Raw genomic sequence first — 18716 nt, forward strand, 5'->3', positions numbered from 1 at the left:
CTAAAACGACTAGCCAGTACTAATAATAATAATAATAATAATAATATAATAATAATAATAATAATAATAATAATAATAATAATAATAATAATAATAACAATAATAATAATAATAATAATAATAATAATAATAATAATAATAATAATAATAATAATAATAATAATAATAATAATAATAATAATAATAATAATAATAATAATAATAATAATAATAATAATAATAATAATACTTTATTGCATCCCAAAAAGGAAATTTTTTGTACAGACGTGTTATAATTTACATAATAAGATAAAAATACAATGGGAATAGGATGTATATATGAAAAAGGAGCAGCTCCACAACCAGAGCTGCGCTCTATAATATGAATAATTTCAACACTGTAAAATAGTCAAAACTGTCACTATAAATTAAAAATTGAAAAGATTGCAAAACAAATAAATTAATAATTTAATATTTACATTTTTTGAAAGTAAAAATGCGAAATAATTATATAAAATGATTATTGCTTGTTGTTATAAAGCCTAATACTGGACGGCAGAAAAGATTTTCGGTGTCTCTCTGTTTTCGTTGAAATAGAGAAAGGGCGACCACTTCTTTCTGACATAATAACTGATGGTCTTAGTGGATGATACTGGTCATTTAATATTTTAGTTATTTTATTTATACAAAATTTCTCGTATAAAAGATCTACATCGTCAACATCATTTATATAGCGTTTAATAGATTTTTTAATATTTGAATTTATTTTGTTCCTTTCCACTGCTAAGCAATTGCCTCCCCAAGCTGTTATACAAAATGGCAAAACACTTTCGATTACTGCTCTATAAAATAATGTGCAGAGGGTTTTATCTATTCTAAACTGAGAGAGTTTTGATAAAAAATATGTACGTCTGCACATCTTATGCCTAATTATTTTCAAGTGTTCATCCCACTTGAGCCTGTCATCAATTGTTACACCAAGGTATTTGTAGTGAGGAACTCGCTGGACGAATTGGTCCTTTAATTTTAACGGTTCTATCGGTTCCTTCACTCTCCTAAAGTCAATCACTAGCTCCTTTGTCTTGCTTATGTTAAGCTCTAGGTGGTGGGCATCACACCAAGACACAAATCTATCAAATTCTTGCCTATAAGCCACTTCGTTGCCATTTGTTATGAGGCCTTGAAGAGCGGTGTCATCTGCAAACTTTATCAAAGGTACACTCAGGTTTTGACTTCTACAGTCATTCGTGTATATTGTGAATAATACAGGGGACAATACACAACCTTGAGGAGCACCAGTATTTGTAGTTATACAGGAAGATATGTTTTGTCCTAATTGAACATATTGTGCTCTCTCCGTAAGAAATTCGAGCACCCAAGCAATATATACTTGTTTAGATTCAGACTAGTCAATTTTTGAACAACCAACTGAGATTGCATTGTATTGAACGCTGAAGAAAAATCTGCGAAAAACAATCTGCAATAGCTCTTAGCGTGATCTAGATGCCTGTAGATGTTGTTTGTAAACAGCAAAATGGCATCCTCTACGCCACGTCCTGGTTTGTAAGCAAATTGATGACTATCACTCAATGGCATAAAACGGTTCCTAATTTTAACAAGAACAAGTTTTTCTAAAGATTTCATGACTATTGAAGTCAGTGCAACAGGTCTGAGATCGTTCATAGATTCAAGTTTTTCTTTTTTTGGAACAGGAATAATTTTTGAAGTTTTCCAAATTTCAGGGATCGAAACGCATTGGAGGGACCAGTTAAAAATATGTGTATAAATGGGGGACAGTTGATGGGCACCAATCCATCCGGCCCAGCAGCCTTCCTCTCGTTTAGTTTCGAAAATATGAATCTCGTTTCTTCTTCACTGACCTCAATAGTCATTTCATCTTCCAAAGCCCTGTCTAATTTATGTTTTTCATTTTCAATATCAAATTTGTTTGCTGTGTCAAAACGTGAATAAAATTTATTTACAGTTTCAATTTCGATATCTTCTGATATAATCGTGGGCTTTGGATCATAGTTAACAGCAGTTTTAAGCCCCCGCCACATGTCCCGTATATCCCCTGAAGAAAAGCATTTTTCAATTTTATTTTTGTACTTGTCTCACTTGTCTCTACAACTAGATATTACTCTCTTTATCTCTTTTTGTTTTTTTTCAGATCTTTTTTATTTCTACTAGTAAGGAGAGTTTTCTTTTGGTTCAATAAAAGTTTTAGATCTTTTGTTATCCAAAGCTTGTTGTTAGGATAATATTTTATTTCTTTTTTACAAGACACGAGCTGTTCACAGAATTTTAAATACTCACTCACACAGTCATTCAGCTCATCCACACTATCACATGATTCGATAAAAACATTCCAGTCAGTGCATTCAAAACAACCACGCAAATCTTCACACACACTTCCGTTCCAGATCTGTACACTTTTCTTTACTGGTTTTACACGTTTAAAAACAGGGCGGTAGGTGGGGAGTAGCAAGAGCATGCAGTGGTCAGATAAACCTAATGGGGCACGGGGTAAACATTTGTAACTATTTTTAATATTACACAGGAATAAATCTAATGTTTTTTTGTCCCTTGTCTCGCAGTCCACGTATTGATGAAGTCCCGGGAGAGTGAAATCTTTACATTGGTTAAAATCACCAGTGACCATCAATACGGCATCGGGCGACTTAATTTGAATGTCCTGTATTTCTTTCTTCAAAATATTTTTCGCTGTGTTGTTGTCTGATGATGGTGGAATGTAGACGTTGATGATGATGACATGAGTAAATTCCCGGGGTATATAATAAGGTCGTGACGAAACAGTAATAAATTCAATATAATCGTCACAATACATTTTCTTTATTTGACAATTATTGGGGTGGCACCATTTGTTGTTAATATATGTGCACACCCCACCCCCAGTTTGTTTATTTACATTAGTCCGATCTCCTCGAAGTAGTGAGTATTGTTCAATATCAAAACATGATGATGGTATGTGAGGAGAGAGCCAAGTCTCTGTTAACGCTATTATAGAGGCTTGACGATAGTCATTATTGTAACGACACAGTGAAAACAGTTCATCAATTTTATTCTTCAGTGATCTTACATTACCTGTCACTACACAGGGTAAAAATGGACGAAAAGGCCGTCTGTTGAATTTTATTTTTATTCCTCCTTTTCTCCCCCTCTTTCTTACTTTAATAAACGATGTGTCAATAGTGGGTGGTGGGGTGACACGGGTTGGAGGGATCGGAGAGTCTCTGGAGTATATATTATCGATAGGCTTTTGGCAGCAAAATCACAGGCTAAAACACCATTTATGCTTATAAATATACTAATAAATATAAAAATCAGGAACACTATATACTTCACATCAATTTTGAATAAAAATTAGGCGTAAATTCCGGCGATTGAATGATAAATGAATAAAAATATGTGTAGAAAATAGGTAAACATTCACAACACGTCTGTTGTCGCCGGAAGCCAACGCCACTAAAACACGCCTTAAAAAAACGCCTTTTTATTATTATTATTATTACCACTATACTACTACTACTACTACTACTACTACTACTACTACTACTACTACTACTACTACTACTACCACTACTACTACTACTACTACTACTACTACTACTACTACTACTACTACCACTACTACTACTACTACTGCTATTACTACTACTGCTGCTGCTGCTGCTACTACTGCTACTACAACTGCCACTACCACCATCACCACCACCATTACCACCATCCAATACTACTACAGTTTTAGTAACACCACTAAAACTACCAATACTTCTTTGACTACTTTTTATATGTACATGTTGAATCTGCCATATCATTTGAAGAGACATGTAATTTCAGAAAAAAAAGTATTTCTCAATGCTATATTTACTCCCTCCTTCCACTCTCTTTCTCATAATCACCCAACCCCCCCCCCACCCCCCCCCCCCCCACACCACCACACACACAAAATGAGGTCAATCAGGGGTAAGATAGTCGCCGAGCGTGAAGATTTAATGACTTTTGGATTTTCAGCTAAATGTTGTTCGTTCGTTCGGTGCCGTGACCAACACAAAATTTTCGCTTAACTCTTCTTATTGATATTGTATTTCGCATTGTGAGTAAAGAGCCATTTCCTAGGACTCAACCATGCGCTGAGCGAGACTCGAATCCAGGACCTTCCGATCCGAAAGCTAATGTTATACCACAAGACCACATTGTACCGCACGATTTAGTACAAATTGAAAAAGCTAAAGTCTGTAGTCATCTTCTGTTGTTTGTCATACCTTGACAAAAACCCTTTTTGCCAAATAAATTGGCTTGAAAATATCTGCTTCAAATCAATACCACTGTCTCGGAAGATTCCGGTAGCTGAATTGGTAGACCACCACTCGCTTAAGGCGCAAATGGACTGAAATCGATCCCGGGTGAACAAATAGTTGAAAGAGTTAAAAACTTCTTCGAGAATAAGTACAAAGGGGACCAACAGATCGAACCATTCGAATACCCCGAATCAAGACTGGAAGAACCAATAACCGATCTTGAGGTTAGTGCAGCTATTTACCAACTTAACAATCATAAGGCCTCGAGAATTGACACCATCAAAGCAGAGCAGCTAAAATGTCTAACTGAACCACACCCAGTCGTCATTGCTAATATATTTCATGGAATGTTCGAACATAAAACACATCTTGATCTTGGCTCCGGTAATCTAATTTTGTTGAATAAACCAAACAAGAAAAAAGGACCAATAGAAAATCTAAGACCATTTGTTCTTCTTTGAACACTTAGAAAACGGCTCAGCGTATTAACACTCAGCAGAATAAGATCAAAAGTGGAGGAATATCTGTCTCCGGCACAGATTGGATTTAGAAAAGAAAGGAGTACCAGTGACATTGTATGGGCTCATAGGTGGTTGAAAGCCAGACTGAAAAATACAAAGAAGAGTTCACTATATTGGTCATTGACATGAGCTCTGCCGTTGAAACAATCTGCAGAACAAAACTTTTGAAGGTACTAAATTCATTTCTCGAAAAATATCACATCCGACTAATAAGATCACTGCTAGCAAAAACAACACTTACGTTTACATCTGGTGCGGAAACAGTTTCACTATTAACATCGTTGGGAACTCCCCAAGGAGACAGTCTGAGCCCAATCCTTTTTACTGTATATTTGGAAGCAGCACAAAAAGAATAAAGACATAAACACCCGATTCCTCAAAACCTTACCCGCGAACTGATTTACGCAGACGATGTTGATATCATATTTGAGACAGCAGACGTGCGAAGCAGCACATACCAATAATATCAAATACTCTGAGACAATGGAATCTAAAGGTCAATGAATCCAAAACAGAAATTACAGTGGTTAACAAGAAACAAGGGGAATGGAAAAGTGTAAGAAAACACGGAAACTTGATTAATGAGTAGAATGAAGACATCAAACGGAGAAAAATGCTAGCTCAAACTGCATTCAGAGAGCTACTACACAACGTTTGGAACAGGACGAACATCATTAACGAAAATAAAAGAATAAGTCTTTACGAAGGGCTAGTGCTGCCAATCCTTATGTACAACTGTGGTACGTGGGGTCTTACAAAAAAGAATTTGGACACCCTGGACTCCCTTCATTGCAAACAATTGAGACGAGTTATTGGGGTACATTGGCCAGGCAAAATCAGTATTGAGTCATTGCAAACAATTGAGACGAGTTATTGGGGTACATTGGCCAGACAAAATCAGTATTGAGTATGTATATGACAAATGCAGAGTACAACCAGTACGCGTATAAAGAAACAAAGATGAAAACTGTTCGGTTGCGTGCTCCGACGAGATGAAAATATTCCAGCACAAACCTCAATGGATGATTACTTCAAACAAGGAGCCAAATACAGGGGGCGTACACCAACTTCACTTCCAAGATCTCAAAAAATATCAAATACATTTAGAAACAACAACCGAAGAACTGATTTCAACAACACAAGGAAACATCCAACTGCCCCAGCACCTTAACACACATGATGACATTCTGAAGCTAAGAACACTTGCACTAGACGGAGATTTATGGAGGCAGATTACTAACTGGATAATAGAAACAGACTGACAAACTCGAAGTGACGCACACATTTACGGCAAGCGTCCATAGAGACTGCGCAGCCATATTTATGATTATTATTTATTATTATGAAAAATGTTCAAAACGCACCAATTTGCACAAAACGGACGGAGTCTTTGAACTCATATCATAAACACGGAAGTCTATTTCGTCTTCATTTAATTTAGTCTATTTTATATGGAGTTTTAGTCCTCATCATTATTGACTATTGCTGTGAATTGATTCATCTTCGAAGAAAAAAATGATAATGCGTTTTTCAATACAGTGGGGGGGAAAGCTAACGCTTAACGTGTAGATTTCATCAAGTAAGGCAATTTTTATTCACATTATATCATGCAATTTGGGTTTCGTTCGCCATCATGTACCGACGCGCACTTATCTGCAGGTCTGATAACCTAATTCTTTATGGGGTCATTGTTGTTATGGAAATCTCAAAAATAATGCAAAACATTATCCATTACAACAATGTTAACCTAGGCCCATAACTGGGCTTGGATGTCAGACCTGTATATATGTACACGTCGTCGTGAACACATTTGACATCTGAACACAGTTATGGGCCTAGTTTAACATTTTTGTAATGGACAATGTTTTGCGTCATTTTTTGATATTTCCATTAAACAATGAGCCCGAAAGGAATTGGGTTATGAGGCCTGCAAATAAGGGGAGGACGTCGGTAGAATCACATCATTTTTTATTAAATAACTTAATCTGTCAGCCATTATAATAATAATAATAATAATAATAATAATAATAATAATAATAATAATAATAAAATAATGATAATAATAATAATAATAATAATATAATAATAATAATAATAATAATAATAATAATAATAATAATAATAATAATAATAATTTATTGCATCCCAAACGGAAATTTTTTATGATGTTTCAATTAGTTGCAATGTCCAATAAATATTACTATTTAAGATAAGTTTCATTTTTATATGTGGGTGTGATTTTTCTGATTTCAAAAACAATTGGGCACGATCTATATTAACTTTCCATGTGCTCGAGGTCATTGGTCACATTGCAAAATGTGCTCAAAGTGATCTACGTAGTGAAAAGTGTTCACAGATTTTGAACTAACTAACATTACGATTGGTCGTTGTGTTCAGCTTGACACATAGGTATGTTTACAACTTTCATAAATAAATCAGCGTGCTTACATTTGTTCAGAAATGTCCAATGGTTTGACAGCAATAAATCACGTGATTGATGACTCGGTTGGACGAAGACATGAATATAGATCGCTCCCATTTGCTGAGTCGGTTGTCGTTTACGACTCCGGCCGACGCCATTAGTACTTAATGTGTTAGCCATCGGTTGCGATTTTGTGTTTCATCAGATTATAGTATCTTTTGTTAGGGTTGAAGGAGGGGGGGGGGGTGTTCGGGGGACTTCCCCACAATAAAAAAAGGGTGGGGGGGGGGGGGTCGGGGTCGGGGTTCTTTCCCCGTTAATAATTATTTTTTTAAAAAAATAATTGAGCTTTTATTTAGCGCAATATCCACTAAACTTGCTCAAATCGCTTTACAAGGGTCACTGGGCAACAGCAACATTTAACATGTAGGACATGCCGCCTGTTAGGCGATATTACAGTTTTTTTTTTTGGGGGGGGGGGGGACAGAGACAACGCTGTTAACGGCCAGGTACTCAATTTACACCTGAGTACGGTGAGAGAATGTGAGTAAAGAGCCTTCTCCAAGCACTCAACTATGCGCCGAGCGAGGCTCGAACCCAGGACCTTCCGATCCGAAAGCGAGTGTCATACCACAAGACCACATAGCCGCACGCCCCCTCTTTCAACGTGCTGCGAGACTACGAAAGTCCTTCCCAAATAAGTGCAAGTGATTTTGTTTGAATGTTTTGTCTTTCAGTTTTAGGTTATCTTAGAAAAAGGAAACAAACATCTCTGCCGTTTTCGGGAAGAACGCGTATCTAAAAATTTGGCCAGAAAACTCGTCATTCAAATATCGATCGATTTAAATGACCCTCATCTTGGCATAAACTCTCAAACCCGGGATTTCGCAAAGTCCCAGGTTTTAGAGTTTGTTGATATGTATTTGAAGGAAGAGTTTTCTGGCCAAATTTTTAAAGATGTGTTTTTCTAGACTACGTCAGGTTTGACGGTTTCCCTCTCGGCTAATGATTTCCAACGGGACCAGGGAAAACAAAACATTCCAAGACAAAGATATAGAGCAACATGGAAAGGAGAAAACAGATTTTTTGTTAACACAGTAAAAGTGACCCCTCAACAGCAGACCATCAAGACATCCGAAAAAATATGTTTTTTTTTTAATGTTTCAGTTGACCACAACTGAGAATCTCATCGTATGCTGGTATCAAAATGTGTTACTTGACCAGAAACAAACCAAAGGCCATTTTGATAGTGGTCAACGCCGTGCTGATGGTAAGTTATAGTAGCAGTGGTAGTAGTAGTAGTAGTAGTAGTAGTAGTAGTAGTAGTAGTAGTAGTAGTAGTAGTAGTAGTAGCAGTAGTAGTAGTAGTAGTAGTAGTAGTAGTAGTAGTAGTAGCAGTAGTAGTAGTAGTAGTAGTAGTAGTAGTAGTAGTAGTAGTAGTAGTAGTTGTTGTTGTAGTAGTAGTAGTAGTAGTAGTAGTAATAGTAGTAGTAGTAATAGTGGTACTAAAAGTAGGTGTTGCATTCTCATCATATCATCATCACTATCATCATACTATTTTATCTTTATCGCTATTTCATTATCCTATCATTATTATTATTATTATTATTATTATTATTATTATTATTATTATTATTATTATTATTATTATTATTATTATTATTATTATTTATTATCATTATTTATTATTATTATTATTATTATTATTATTATTATTATTATTATTATTATTATTATTATTATTATTATTATTATTATTATTTGAGAGCATTCGGTGAAACCTGTACTACATAAAATATCAATTTTTATACACGTATAATTTCATATACCACGTTTATTCTTGTCAATCTCAAATTTTTATCAATTTGAATCCAAATCTTTGGACCAGATTTTCTTATATCAGGGCTAGTCATCCTCATTGTCTGATGCGATGTTGTTACCAATTTCATGGACTATTTTCTTTATACTATAGAAATTTGAACAAATATTCCTCTGCAGAATCCTGAAACTAGGTTGGCAACAGCATATCACCAACGAAGAAATCTCCAGGCAGCAGCCTCTTATGGTTCACACTACTATGTTATGACGATCAACCCAATCAGCAAAGTCCGGTCCGCATTCGTGCACCGTCGCGAACCCGCCGGGTAGCATCGTCACAACACACCTTTCGACTAGATGCTCTGCCGTCTCGGGTTCTTGTCGACAGCGGGGACATATTGGACAGGTAGTAAGACCCCACCGATGTAACGCACTTGCCGTTAGGCAGCTCCTCGACCGAAGCCGATTCGCAGCCACCCAGTGTCTCCTCTTACTGATATCAAAGCCTGGCAATCTCCAGGCGAACAAAAGAATGTACAACATTGTGGGTGAAGTCAAGCACAGACGGGTCCAAAAAAGTCCAGACTGCCTCACACGGCACTAAGATGGTCCTAACGGGGAAAAAGGAAGAGAGACAGACCATCTGGGCACCTGGAGGAGAAGAGTTGAAGAGGAGATGAAAGAAGACATGGAATGAACTGAGCTGGCTGGCTGACCCACGACAGAGATGTCCGGAGGAAGTTTGTTGACGCCGTATGTCCCACCAAGGAGCCAAAAGGATAAGCATAAGCATAGGAATTTGACAGCGATGGATGTTTCTGCCACGCTCTTTAAGCGTCACATAATTTTATTCTAAGTGTTAAGAGTTGCTGTTGGCTTGGGACCTCTCTTGAAAATCTTGAACCGGATTGAGATGTTTGTGCGGCTATGTGGTCTAGTGGTGTGACACTCGCTTTCGGATCGGAAGGTCCTTCTTTCGAACTTCGCTCGGCGCATAGTTGAGTCCTTGGAAAAGATTCTTTACTCACATTTTCTCACCGTACTCAGGTGTAAAATGAGTACCTGGCTGTTAACATCGTTGTCGTCTCTGTCCGAAAAAAAATGTAATATCGCCTCACAGGCGTCACTTCCCGTCCTACATGTTAATTGTTGCTGTTGGCCAGGGACCCCTTGTAAAGCGCTTTGAGCAGGTTTATATGATATCGCTCTATATAGAAGCTCAATTTGAATAAATATTGTGCTTGATAAAAGCTCACTTTGGTATCTATAATTAGTCTAAAAATCATTCATACCGGTTAATCTTAAATTGTATTTATTCGACTCTAGGCTGTTGGACCAGCTTTCGCCATAGCGGTGCTTATCATCCTCATAGCCTGGTACGATTTCATCATCCATTTTATGAATCACGTCGAATGGTCCCTACTGGCTGGGTTTTTCGACGCATTGGTAACGTATAATATGGCATCGTTTGTCATCGTCCTTGTCATCATCATCATCATCATCATCATCATCATCATCATCATCTTTAGCAGCATAATAAAAGCTCTTTGATTAACAGTCCTTTAAAAGTTCAGGAATGCCAGTTTGGCTTTGAAATGCCAAATTTTTATTTTTTTTAATTGGCGTTTCTAGAAATTATTGGGGGGAATTTTTTCGGCATCAGCGCTAACTGGGTCATGTGGCCAGAATGGAAAAAGGTTCACTTCCCAAGTCAGCCCTGTACTGGACAGCAGATGGGAAGAGAAGGCGGGGGAAACCCAAAGAAACTTGGCGAAGGACCATGGAAAAAGAGATAAAGGAAAGCAGGCCTGTCCTGGAATACAGCCAACGAAAAGCAGCCGACCGCTAAAAAAATAAATATATATATTAAAATGGAGATGTCTGGTGGATGCCCTATGTACCTCAAGGCCCGAAGAGGATAAGTAATCTGATGTCACAAATTACTATTGCGCACTTGATATCATTACGCGTTATAGGGCGAGGTAGAATAATAATATATGCTTTATTAGATTAATGAGTGGGTTCACGATGGTTAAGAGTTCTTGCTTTTTCTTTCCACTAGACTGGATTGATGGCTTTTTGCATTGTGACATTCTTCATTGCCGCCCTCGGGTGTTTTTCCACCGTATTCGGCTGTAATAGTTGTATAATGGTGGTAAGTACCTACTTTAAAATATAGTCTTTAAATACCATGAATATATATATATATATATATATATATATATATATATATATATATATATTCTACTGAGCTCATTTCTTTTTCATGTGACTTCATATTTGGCTCAACTGAACTTACACATGTACTCTGTAATTAAAAAGTTTAAAATCTTTATTTTGTCAATATTTGACAAAGTTATGATAATGTAAAATGCTGCCCCCACGGATGTCCGTCAGCGACAGAAAGCAGTCATTGAATTTCTTGTTTTCGAAGAAGAAAACTGGAGTAACATTTTTAAACGCATTGGTAAAGTCTATAAAACTTCGGCATTTTGTAGAGGTAGTGTTTTAGGTGGGTTGAACCGGAGTGGAAGAGACAATCATTGGAATAGCGACACCCCTCTTTCTCATAGACCAAAAACTTCAAAGCTGAGAAATCAGCTAGAAAAAATATGCTAACAGTGTTTTGGGGAATTAGAGGTGTAATCCTCGTTGGTTTCCTACCACAGGGAGCCACACCGGTGCCTGCTCCTTAATTTGTTAATTTGATATTTTCAACAATAACAAAAATAAAATGGAGCAGCAACTCAAATGTCTCCGTCTTCGTCCTCGTCCTCTCGTGTTCAGTATATGTGCTGTTTGATGCAAGAGAGGGATCACAGCGTAAAACGCACACCCTTGTGAAGAATATGGGTAGGTAATTAAATTGTCCCAACTATCGGGAGTGTAATGGTAGCATGTCTGACCAGTCATCAAAAGGTCTGAAATTCGATCCCCGTTCGAGATTTTTTTGGATGTTTTTTTTTTTTTTTTTTTTTTTTGTGTTTGTCTTTCTTGCTTTGTCTGGCACCTTTCATACCCACTTGTTCAGTTCTTTATTTCGCTGCCAATTCTGAACGGTACAAATAGACCTTGAAGCAACTGAAAGCAAGGATTAGTCGAGTTAGACCATAATCTTTGGAGATGGAACAGAGTATTGTTTCTTCACGAAAATGCCCTTCCACACACAAGTGCCAGGAAATGGGAGGTAATCGCATCATTTTGACGAGCAACGTTGTCTCCCCCTACTTATTAATTAACCAGAATTGACACTTTCGGACTTTCTCATTTAATTTTTGATTCACTGAAGGAGGCAATGAGGGGAGATCGCATTGAAGATGTTTGAGAAAGCCAAGACAGTAATGAAAAATTGGCACAAAGTTCAGTCAACTCAGTTTTACGAGGACGGGATACATGACTTTACAAAAAGGTGGACTGTGGCTATCGACAGAGGCGGAGACTATGTTGAGAAGTACAATTCTGCTCGGCAAATGCCAAGGTTTAATTTGATGTAAAATGCATGGTATTGATTCAATTTGTTTAAAATAATAAACAGAATCCCATAACTTTTTGACTCACCCTCGTATTAAGTACATGCATATTATTTCCAACAGAATTATGGATATGAATCATGGACAATCACACACAAAAAAAAAAAAAACAAGAAAAAGCGATGAGAATATAATCAATGTATTTGAAATGAAATGTTACTGGAAATTTTTCCTCATTTCCGGGGCAGCAAAGGAAAACTAACCGAAATGTGACAGAGTCCCTGGACATTAAGGATCCGTATCTCATCAAGATGATACAGAAACTAAAACTTGCTTTTTTTGTACTTATCAAGAGACATGACACCGTTGAAAAACAATTCCAAGAGGAAATTATAGAAGGTAGAAGAAGGAGAGGGAGGCCAAGAAGAAGATAAGTCACAAGACATCAACGAATGGATGAATAAGACATTGACTGAATGTGGAAGGATGGCGCAGGACAGAAGCTTGATTTCATTACAACAAGAGATGAAGTGAGTAAGAAAGTAAGAAGACAAAAGAGAATAATCTTTTTTTTTTTTTTGCGGTGATGGGAGTTTGAACCCGCGACCTTACTGGTACAACAACTCCGCTTGGCCGGGGAGAGCGTGACTCTACCGTATGAGCTATCCACGATCCCAAAAAAGATCGTCTCTAACTCCTAGTCATTATTAGAGCCCTCACTACCCGATTACTTGAGATCGCGGGTCCAAAATTTCATTGGCAGTTACTGTTACGCAGGCCACATCCAGGGGGGATAAGCCATTGTGATTATTATTTTTGAGAAACGCTCCAGATAGGGAAATATGGACTTGCATTGTTTGAGTAGGATTTTTTAAAAAACATTATTATTTTTTAAAAGCAACAATGATAAGGTAGGGAAATATGGATAAGCGTTGCTTGAGTAAAACTTTTAATAACCTTATTGGGTTTTTTTTAAGGTCCAAGGGTAAGGAAGGGAAATATGGATAAGCGTTGCTTGAGTAGGACTTTTAATAACCTTATTGGGTTTTTTTTAATGTCCAAGGGTAAGGAAGGGAAATATGGATAAGCGTTGCTTGAGTAGGACTTTTAATAACCTTATTGGTTTTTTTTTAAAGGTCCAAGGGTAAGGAAGGGAAATATGGATAAGCGTTGCTTGAGTAGGACTTTTTAAAAACGTTATTATTAAAAAATATTCAGGGTTAAGGTAGAGAAATATGGATAAGCGTTGCTTGAATAGGATTTTTAATAACCTTATTATTTTATTTTGTTAAAGGTCCAGGGGTAAGGTAGGGAAACATGGATAAGCGCTGAATGAATATGCTTATTTTACTTGTTTTAATTAATTTCATATCCCAGTATTCTCTAAGCCTGACGGTTGTCCTCACTATACAGATTGGTATCATTGTGGGAGCCAGGAATGCAGATTTCTCGGTGAGATTTGATGATGATGATGATGATTATGATGATGATGATGATGATGATGATGATGATGATGATGAAGAAGATGAAGAAGAAGAAGATGATAATTGTGATGATGAGATGATGATGAGATGATGATGATGATGAAGATGATGATGATGATGATGATGATGATGATGATGATGGATGATAAAGATGATGATGATGATGATGATGATGATGATGATGATGATGATGATGATGATGGTGATGATGATGATGATGATGATGATGATGATGATGATGATGATGATGATGATGATGGTGGTGGAGGTGGTAGTGATGATGATGATGATGATGATGATGATGATGATGCTGATGATGATGATGATGATGATGATGATGATGATGATGATGATGATGATGGTGGAGGTGGTAGTGATGATGATGATGATGATGATGATGATGATGATGCTGATGATGATGATGATGATGATGATGATGATGATGATGATGATGATGATGATCATGATGAAGATGATGATGATGATGATGATGATGATGATGATGATGATGATGACGATGATGGTAATGGTGGAGGTCGTAGTGATGATGATGATGATGATGATGATGATGATGATGATGATGACGATGCTGATGCTGATGATGATGATGATGATGATTATTATTATTATCATTATTATTATTATTATTATTATTATTATTATTATTATTATTATTATTATTATTATTATTATTATTGTCGTTATCATTATTCTTATTATTCTTATTATTCTTATTATTCTTATTATTCTTATTATTCTTATTATATATTATTATTATTATTATTATTATTATTATTATTATTATATATATATATATATATATATATATATATATATATAATTTCAGAAGAAGAGAGAGAGAGATGAGTTGTTGAGATTGACGTTAAATTATAAGGAAGGGGGAGACGATCCGTTATCACGTGCCTCTGATTATATCTTCCAATATGTAAGCTGATAGACATAATAGGATATACCAGAAAAATAATGGAAATGGATAAATTAATTAATTAATTAAATAAAAAAATAAGTAAAATAAATGAAATGAAACGAAATAATACATAGATAATTGAATAAAATGATAAATAAGTATATAGAATAAATAATAATTTTAAAATATTTATTTATTAGATAAATATATATTTATATATATATATATATATATATATATATATATATATATATATATATATATATATATATATACCACGATGTTGGAGTCAATCTTCATCAATGTTTCAGGCCTTTCAGCCATCGTCAGGACTGTGTATTACAATAATAATTCGCTCCATTGTGAAATGTCGAGCACTATTCATACCATATTTGTATCCAACACGATTCATATATATATATATATATATATATATATATATATATATATATATATATTAGCGTCTATTTGTGTAGATTGAATCTTTTTCTTTTTTTAAATGTGGTTAGTGGTCGGCATTTTTCAATACAGCCGACGAGCACCGAAAAACTAACAAATCTAAAAATCATAAAACTAATTGCTACAGATTGGTATCGAGTAAGTAAGTAAAAGTAAGAAATTCTTCATAGTAATTCTAATGCGTGAAACGGGCAATTGCATTTGCTTACTATCCTTTGGACAGGACTCTAGTCTATAGCAAAGTACTTTCCGCCAAATCTAACAGTCTCAGCTACCCATTCACTGCTGGGTGGACAGGGGAGAGGGGGGTGGGTAGAAAAAAACAACCTCGACTGCACCGGTATCGATCTTGGTCCCTTTGCGTTTGAAGCGAGTGCTCTACCAACTGAGCTATCGGGACCCCCTCTATATGAGAAACTTAAGGTTTATTCTATAAATTATTTTTAAAATAAATAAAATTGAGCTTTTATATAACGCAATATCCACTAAATGTGCTCAAAGCGCTTTACAAGGGGTCCCTGGCCAACAGCAACATTTAACATTTAGGACGAGACATGACGCCTACTCAGGCCTTTTTTTTTCACTGTAAACGGTCAGGTACTCATTTTACACATGAGTACGGTGAGAGAATGTGAGTAAAGAGCCTTTTTCCTAGGACTCAACTATGCGCCGAGCGGGGCTCGAACCCAGGACCCTCCGATCCGAAAGCGAGTGCCATACCACTAGACCACATAGCCACAAACATATTCTATCAACCGTTGACTTAAATGTTTTTTTATTTCAAGTAGGTAGCTCTGTGTTTAGTGTTTCAAAAGGGACATTTTGATACAAATAGTGTCGCTATTGGTCCTTGGTTGTATATTTTTAAACATTTTTATGCATTTGCATATATAAATGTATACATTGTCGCCATAGATTCTCAACTTTGTGTTTATAGATTTTTGTGCATGCAACGTCTGTAAACGAATTTCCATTTTTGACCCTTCGTCTCGAAACGGTATTATGTCGGAATGAATTGGACCCCGAAAAGTGACTTTAGAATTAAATTGATAGTAAATACCAATTTTTGAGCTTTTGCATTTTGAGAAATTGTCTTCATTCTGTAACATAACAAATCGAAACAAACCCCAAGTTTCATGCTTTTGTCAAGAAATTAATTTTTTTCCACCCAAGTCATCCCGACATAATACCGTTTAGAGACGGTGAGTCACATTTATTATTTTTTTTTTTTTTTTATGAATAAAGTATATATTATATTATATTGTTATTAGATAAGTCCACTTTCTCCACAGTTCAAATGCTGCGGCATCTATAACTACGAGATAGATTTCATCCACATCATTAGATAAGTCCACTTTCTCCACAGTTCAAATGCTGCGGCATCTATAACTACGAGATAGATTTCATCCACATCATTAGATAAGTCCACTTTCTCCACAGTTCAAATGCTGCGGCATCTATAACTACGAGATAGATTTCATCCACATCATTAGATAAGTCCACTTTCTCCACAGTTCAAATGCTGCGGCATCTATAACTACGAGATAGATTTCATCCACATCATTAGATAAGTCCACTTTCTCCACAGTTCAAATGCTGCGGCATCTATAACTACGAGATAGATTTCATCCACACCATTAGATAAGTCCACTTTCTCCACAGTTCAAATGCTGCGGCATCTATAACTACGAGATAGATTTCATCCACATCATTAGATAAGTCCACTTTCTCCACAGTTCAAATGCTGCGGCATCTATAACTACGAGATAGATTTCATCCACATCATTAGATAAGTCCACTTTCTCCACAGTTCAAATGCTGCGGCATCTATAACTACGAGATAGATTTCATCCACACCATTAGATAAGTCCACTTTCTCCACAGTTCAAATGCTGCGGCATCTATAACTACGAGATAGATTTCATCCACACCATTAGATAAGTCCACTTTCTCCACAGTTCAAATGCTGCGGCATCTATAACTACGAGAAAGATTTCATCCACATCTTATTCCAAAACACGACGCTAAGAGGCGATTCCCTGCACAGCCTGAGCTCGTTCATCCCAGTCACGTGCTGCAGGTCCTACAAGCTGGATTACCACAGAAAAACCTACGACTCCAGTTATGACTGTCTGAACGAACCTTCTGGAAAAAATGCTTACACGACGGTGAGAGAGAAATAATTATGACTCGCATCCTCAATACTTTTCAACAGTCGTAACGTCACTTTCTTCCTAATGACGCATTGTAACTAAGTAACACTGGCTCTAATCTATCGGAACAATGGCGGACGCCCGTATGAAATATTTCTCCGGCGAGCATAAAAGCGTATCCAGAGGGGAAAAAACACACATACATTTGATCATGTTTTGACTTTTACACATTCTGATCACAAGGCATATGAAAAGTTCTAGCCAGCATGAAAAATAAAAAGTAATGATTTTCTTTGTTTAGAACCAAGATGGCCGTCGTTGCCGGGCGGCGTGACATCAGACTATTGAATCGTACTGGATTCAATAGTCTGGTGTCACGTCGCCCAGCAACGGCGGCCATCGTGGTTCTAAAATCGGTACTTTTTATTCTTCATGCTGGCTAGAACGTTTCATATGTCTTGTGATCAGAATGTGTAAAAGTAAAAAATGATCATATTTATAATGGGTTTTTTTTCCCTCTGAATACGCTTTTATGCTCGTAGGAGAAATATTTCATAAGGGGGTCCGCCATTGCTCCGATAGTTTAGAACCAGTTACTACGTTACCATGCGTCATTACGAGGAAGTGACGTTACGACTGTTGAAGCGTATTATGACTCGCAGTCTCAATTCAGTAATAGATAGAACAACGTTGACGTCACCCAAGTTTTTGTTATTGTTTTTTGCCATCCGCGTTTATGGGTAGTTCTCACAAAACTGTACAGATAGTATGCGCTTGGCTAAGAAGCTCACAACATTGCCATCCGGAATTATAACGGACCAATACACAAAATTCTGTGTCACCATGAACTTTTATGTCCAAACTCACAGAAATAATATATGAAACCTTTGACTTTAATATAATGTAACAGTTAGAAGGACTTTATGAGAACGAATCAATAATCCGTGATCTATAAACAACAACTATAGACAGAACGAAGATGACGTCACTCAGGCCGTTGTTATTGTTTGTTTTGTTTTGTTTGTTGTTTCTTTTGCCATCCGTGTTTATGAGTAATTCTCACTAGACTGTATTAACCAGACTATAGATAGTTCGAAGATGACGTCACTCAGGTCTTTGTTATTGTTTTTTGCCATCCGCGTGTATGAGTAATGCTCACT

General features: G+C 36.4%; 1 protein-coding gene across 2 annotated transcripts in view; it reads left to right on the forward strand.

The window, feature by feature from the left end:
* Positions 1–8430: 8430 nt before the first annotated feature.
* LOC144956004 (uncharacterized) overlaps positions 8431–18716 on the forward strand; it is a 12360-nt gene continuing 2074 nt past the window's right edge. Inside the window, exons 1-6 of one of the 2 annotated variants that reach the window (XM_078886273.1) lie at positions 8431–8514; positions 10389–10508; positions 11125–11217; positions 13910–13984; positions 14864–14962; positions 17362–17571. In XM_078886273.1, the coding sequence (XP_078742399.1) occupies positions 8452–8514; positions 10389–10508; positions 11125–11217; positions 13910–13984; positions 14864–14962; positions 17362–17571 (660 nt within the window). In that variant the 5' untranslated portion in view covers positions 8431–8451. The remainder of the gene's footprint in view (positions 8515–10388; positions 10509–11124; positions 11218–13909; positions 13985–14863; positions 14963–17361; positions 17572–18716) is intronic. The other variant, XM_078886274.1, reaches the window with a different exon arrangement.

This window comes from Berghia stephanieae, chromosome 10, assembly GCF_034508935.2.
Source record: "Berghia stephanieae isolate SIO BIC M18660-M18661 chromosome 10, UCSD_Bste_1.3, whole genome shotgun sequence".
Lineage (NCBI taxonomy): Eukaryota > Metazoa > Mollusca > Gastropoda > Nudibranchia > Aeolidiidae > Berghia > Berghia stephanieae.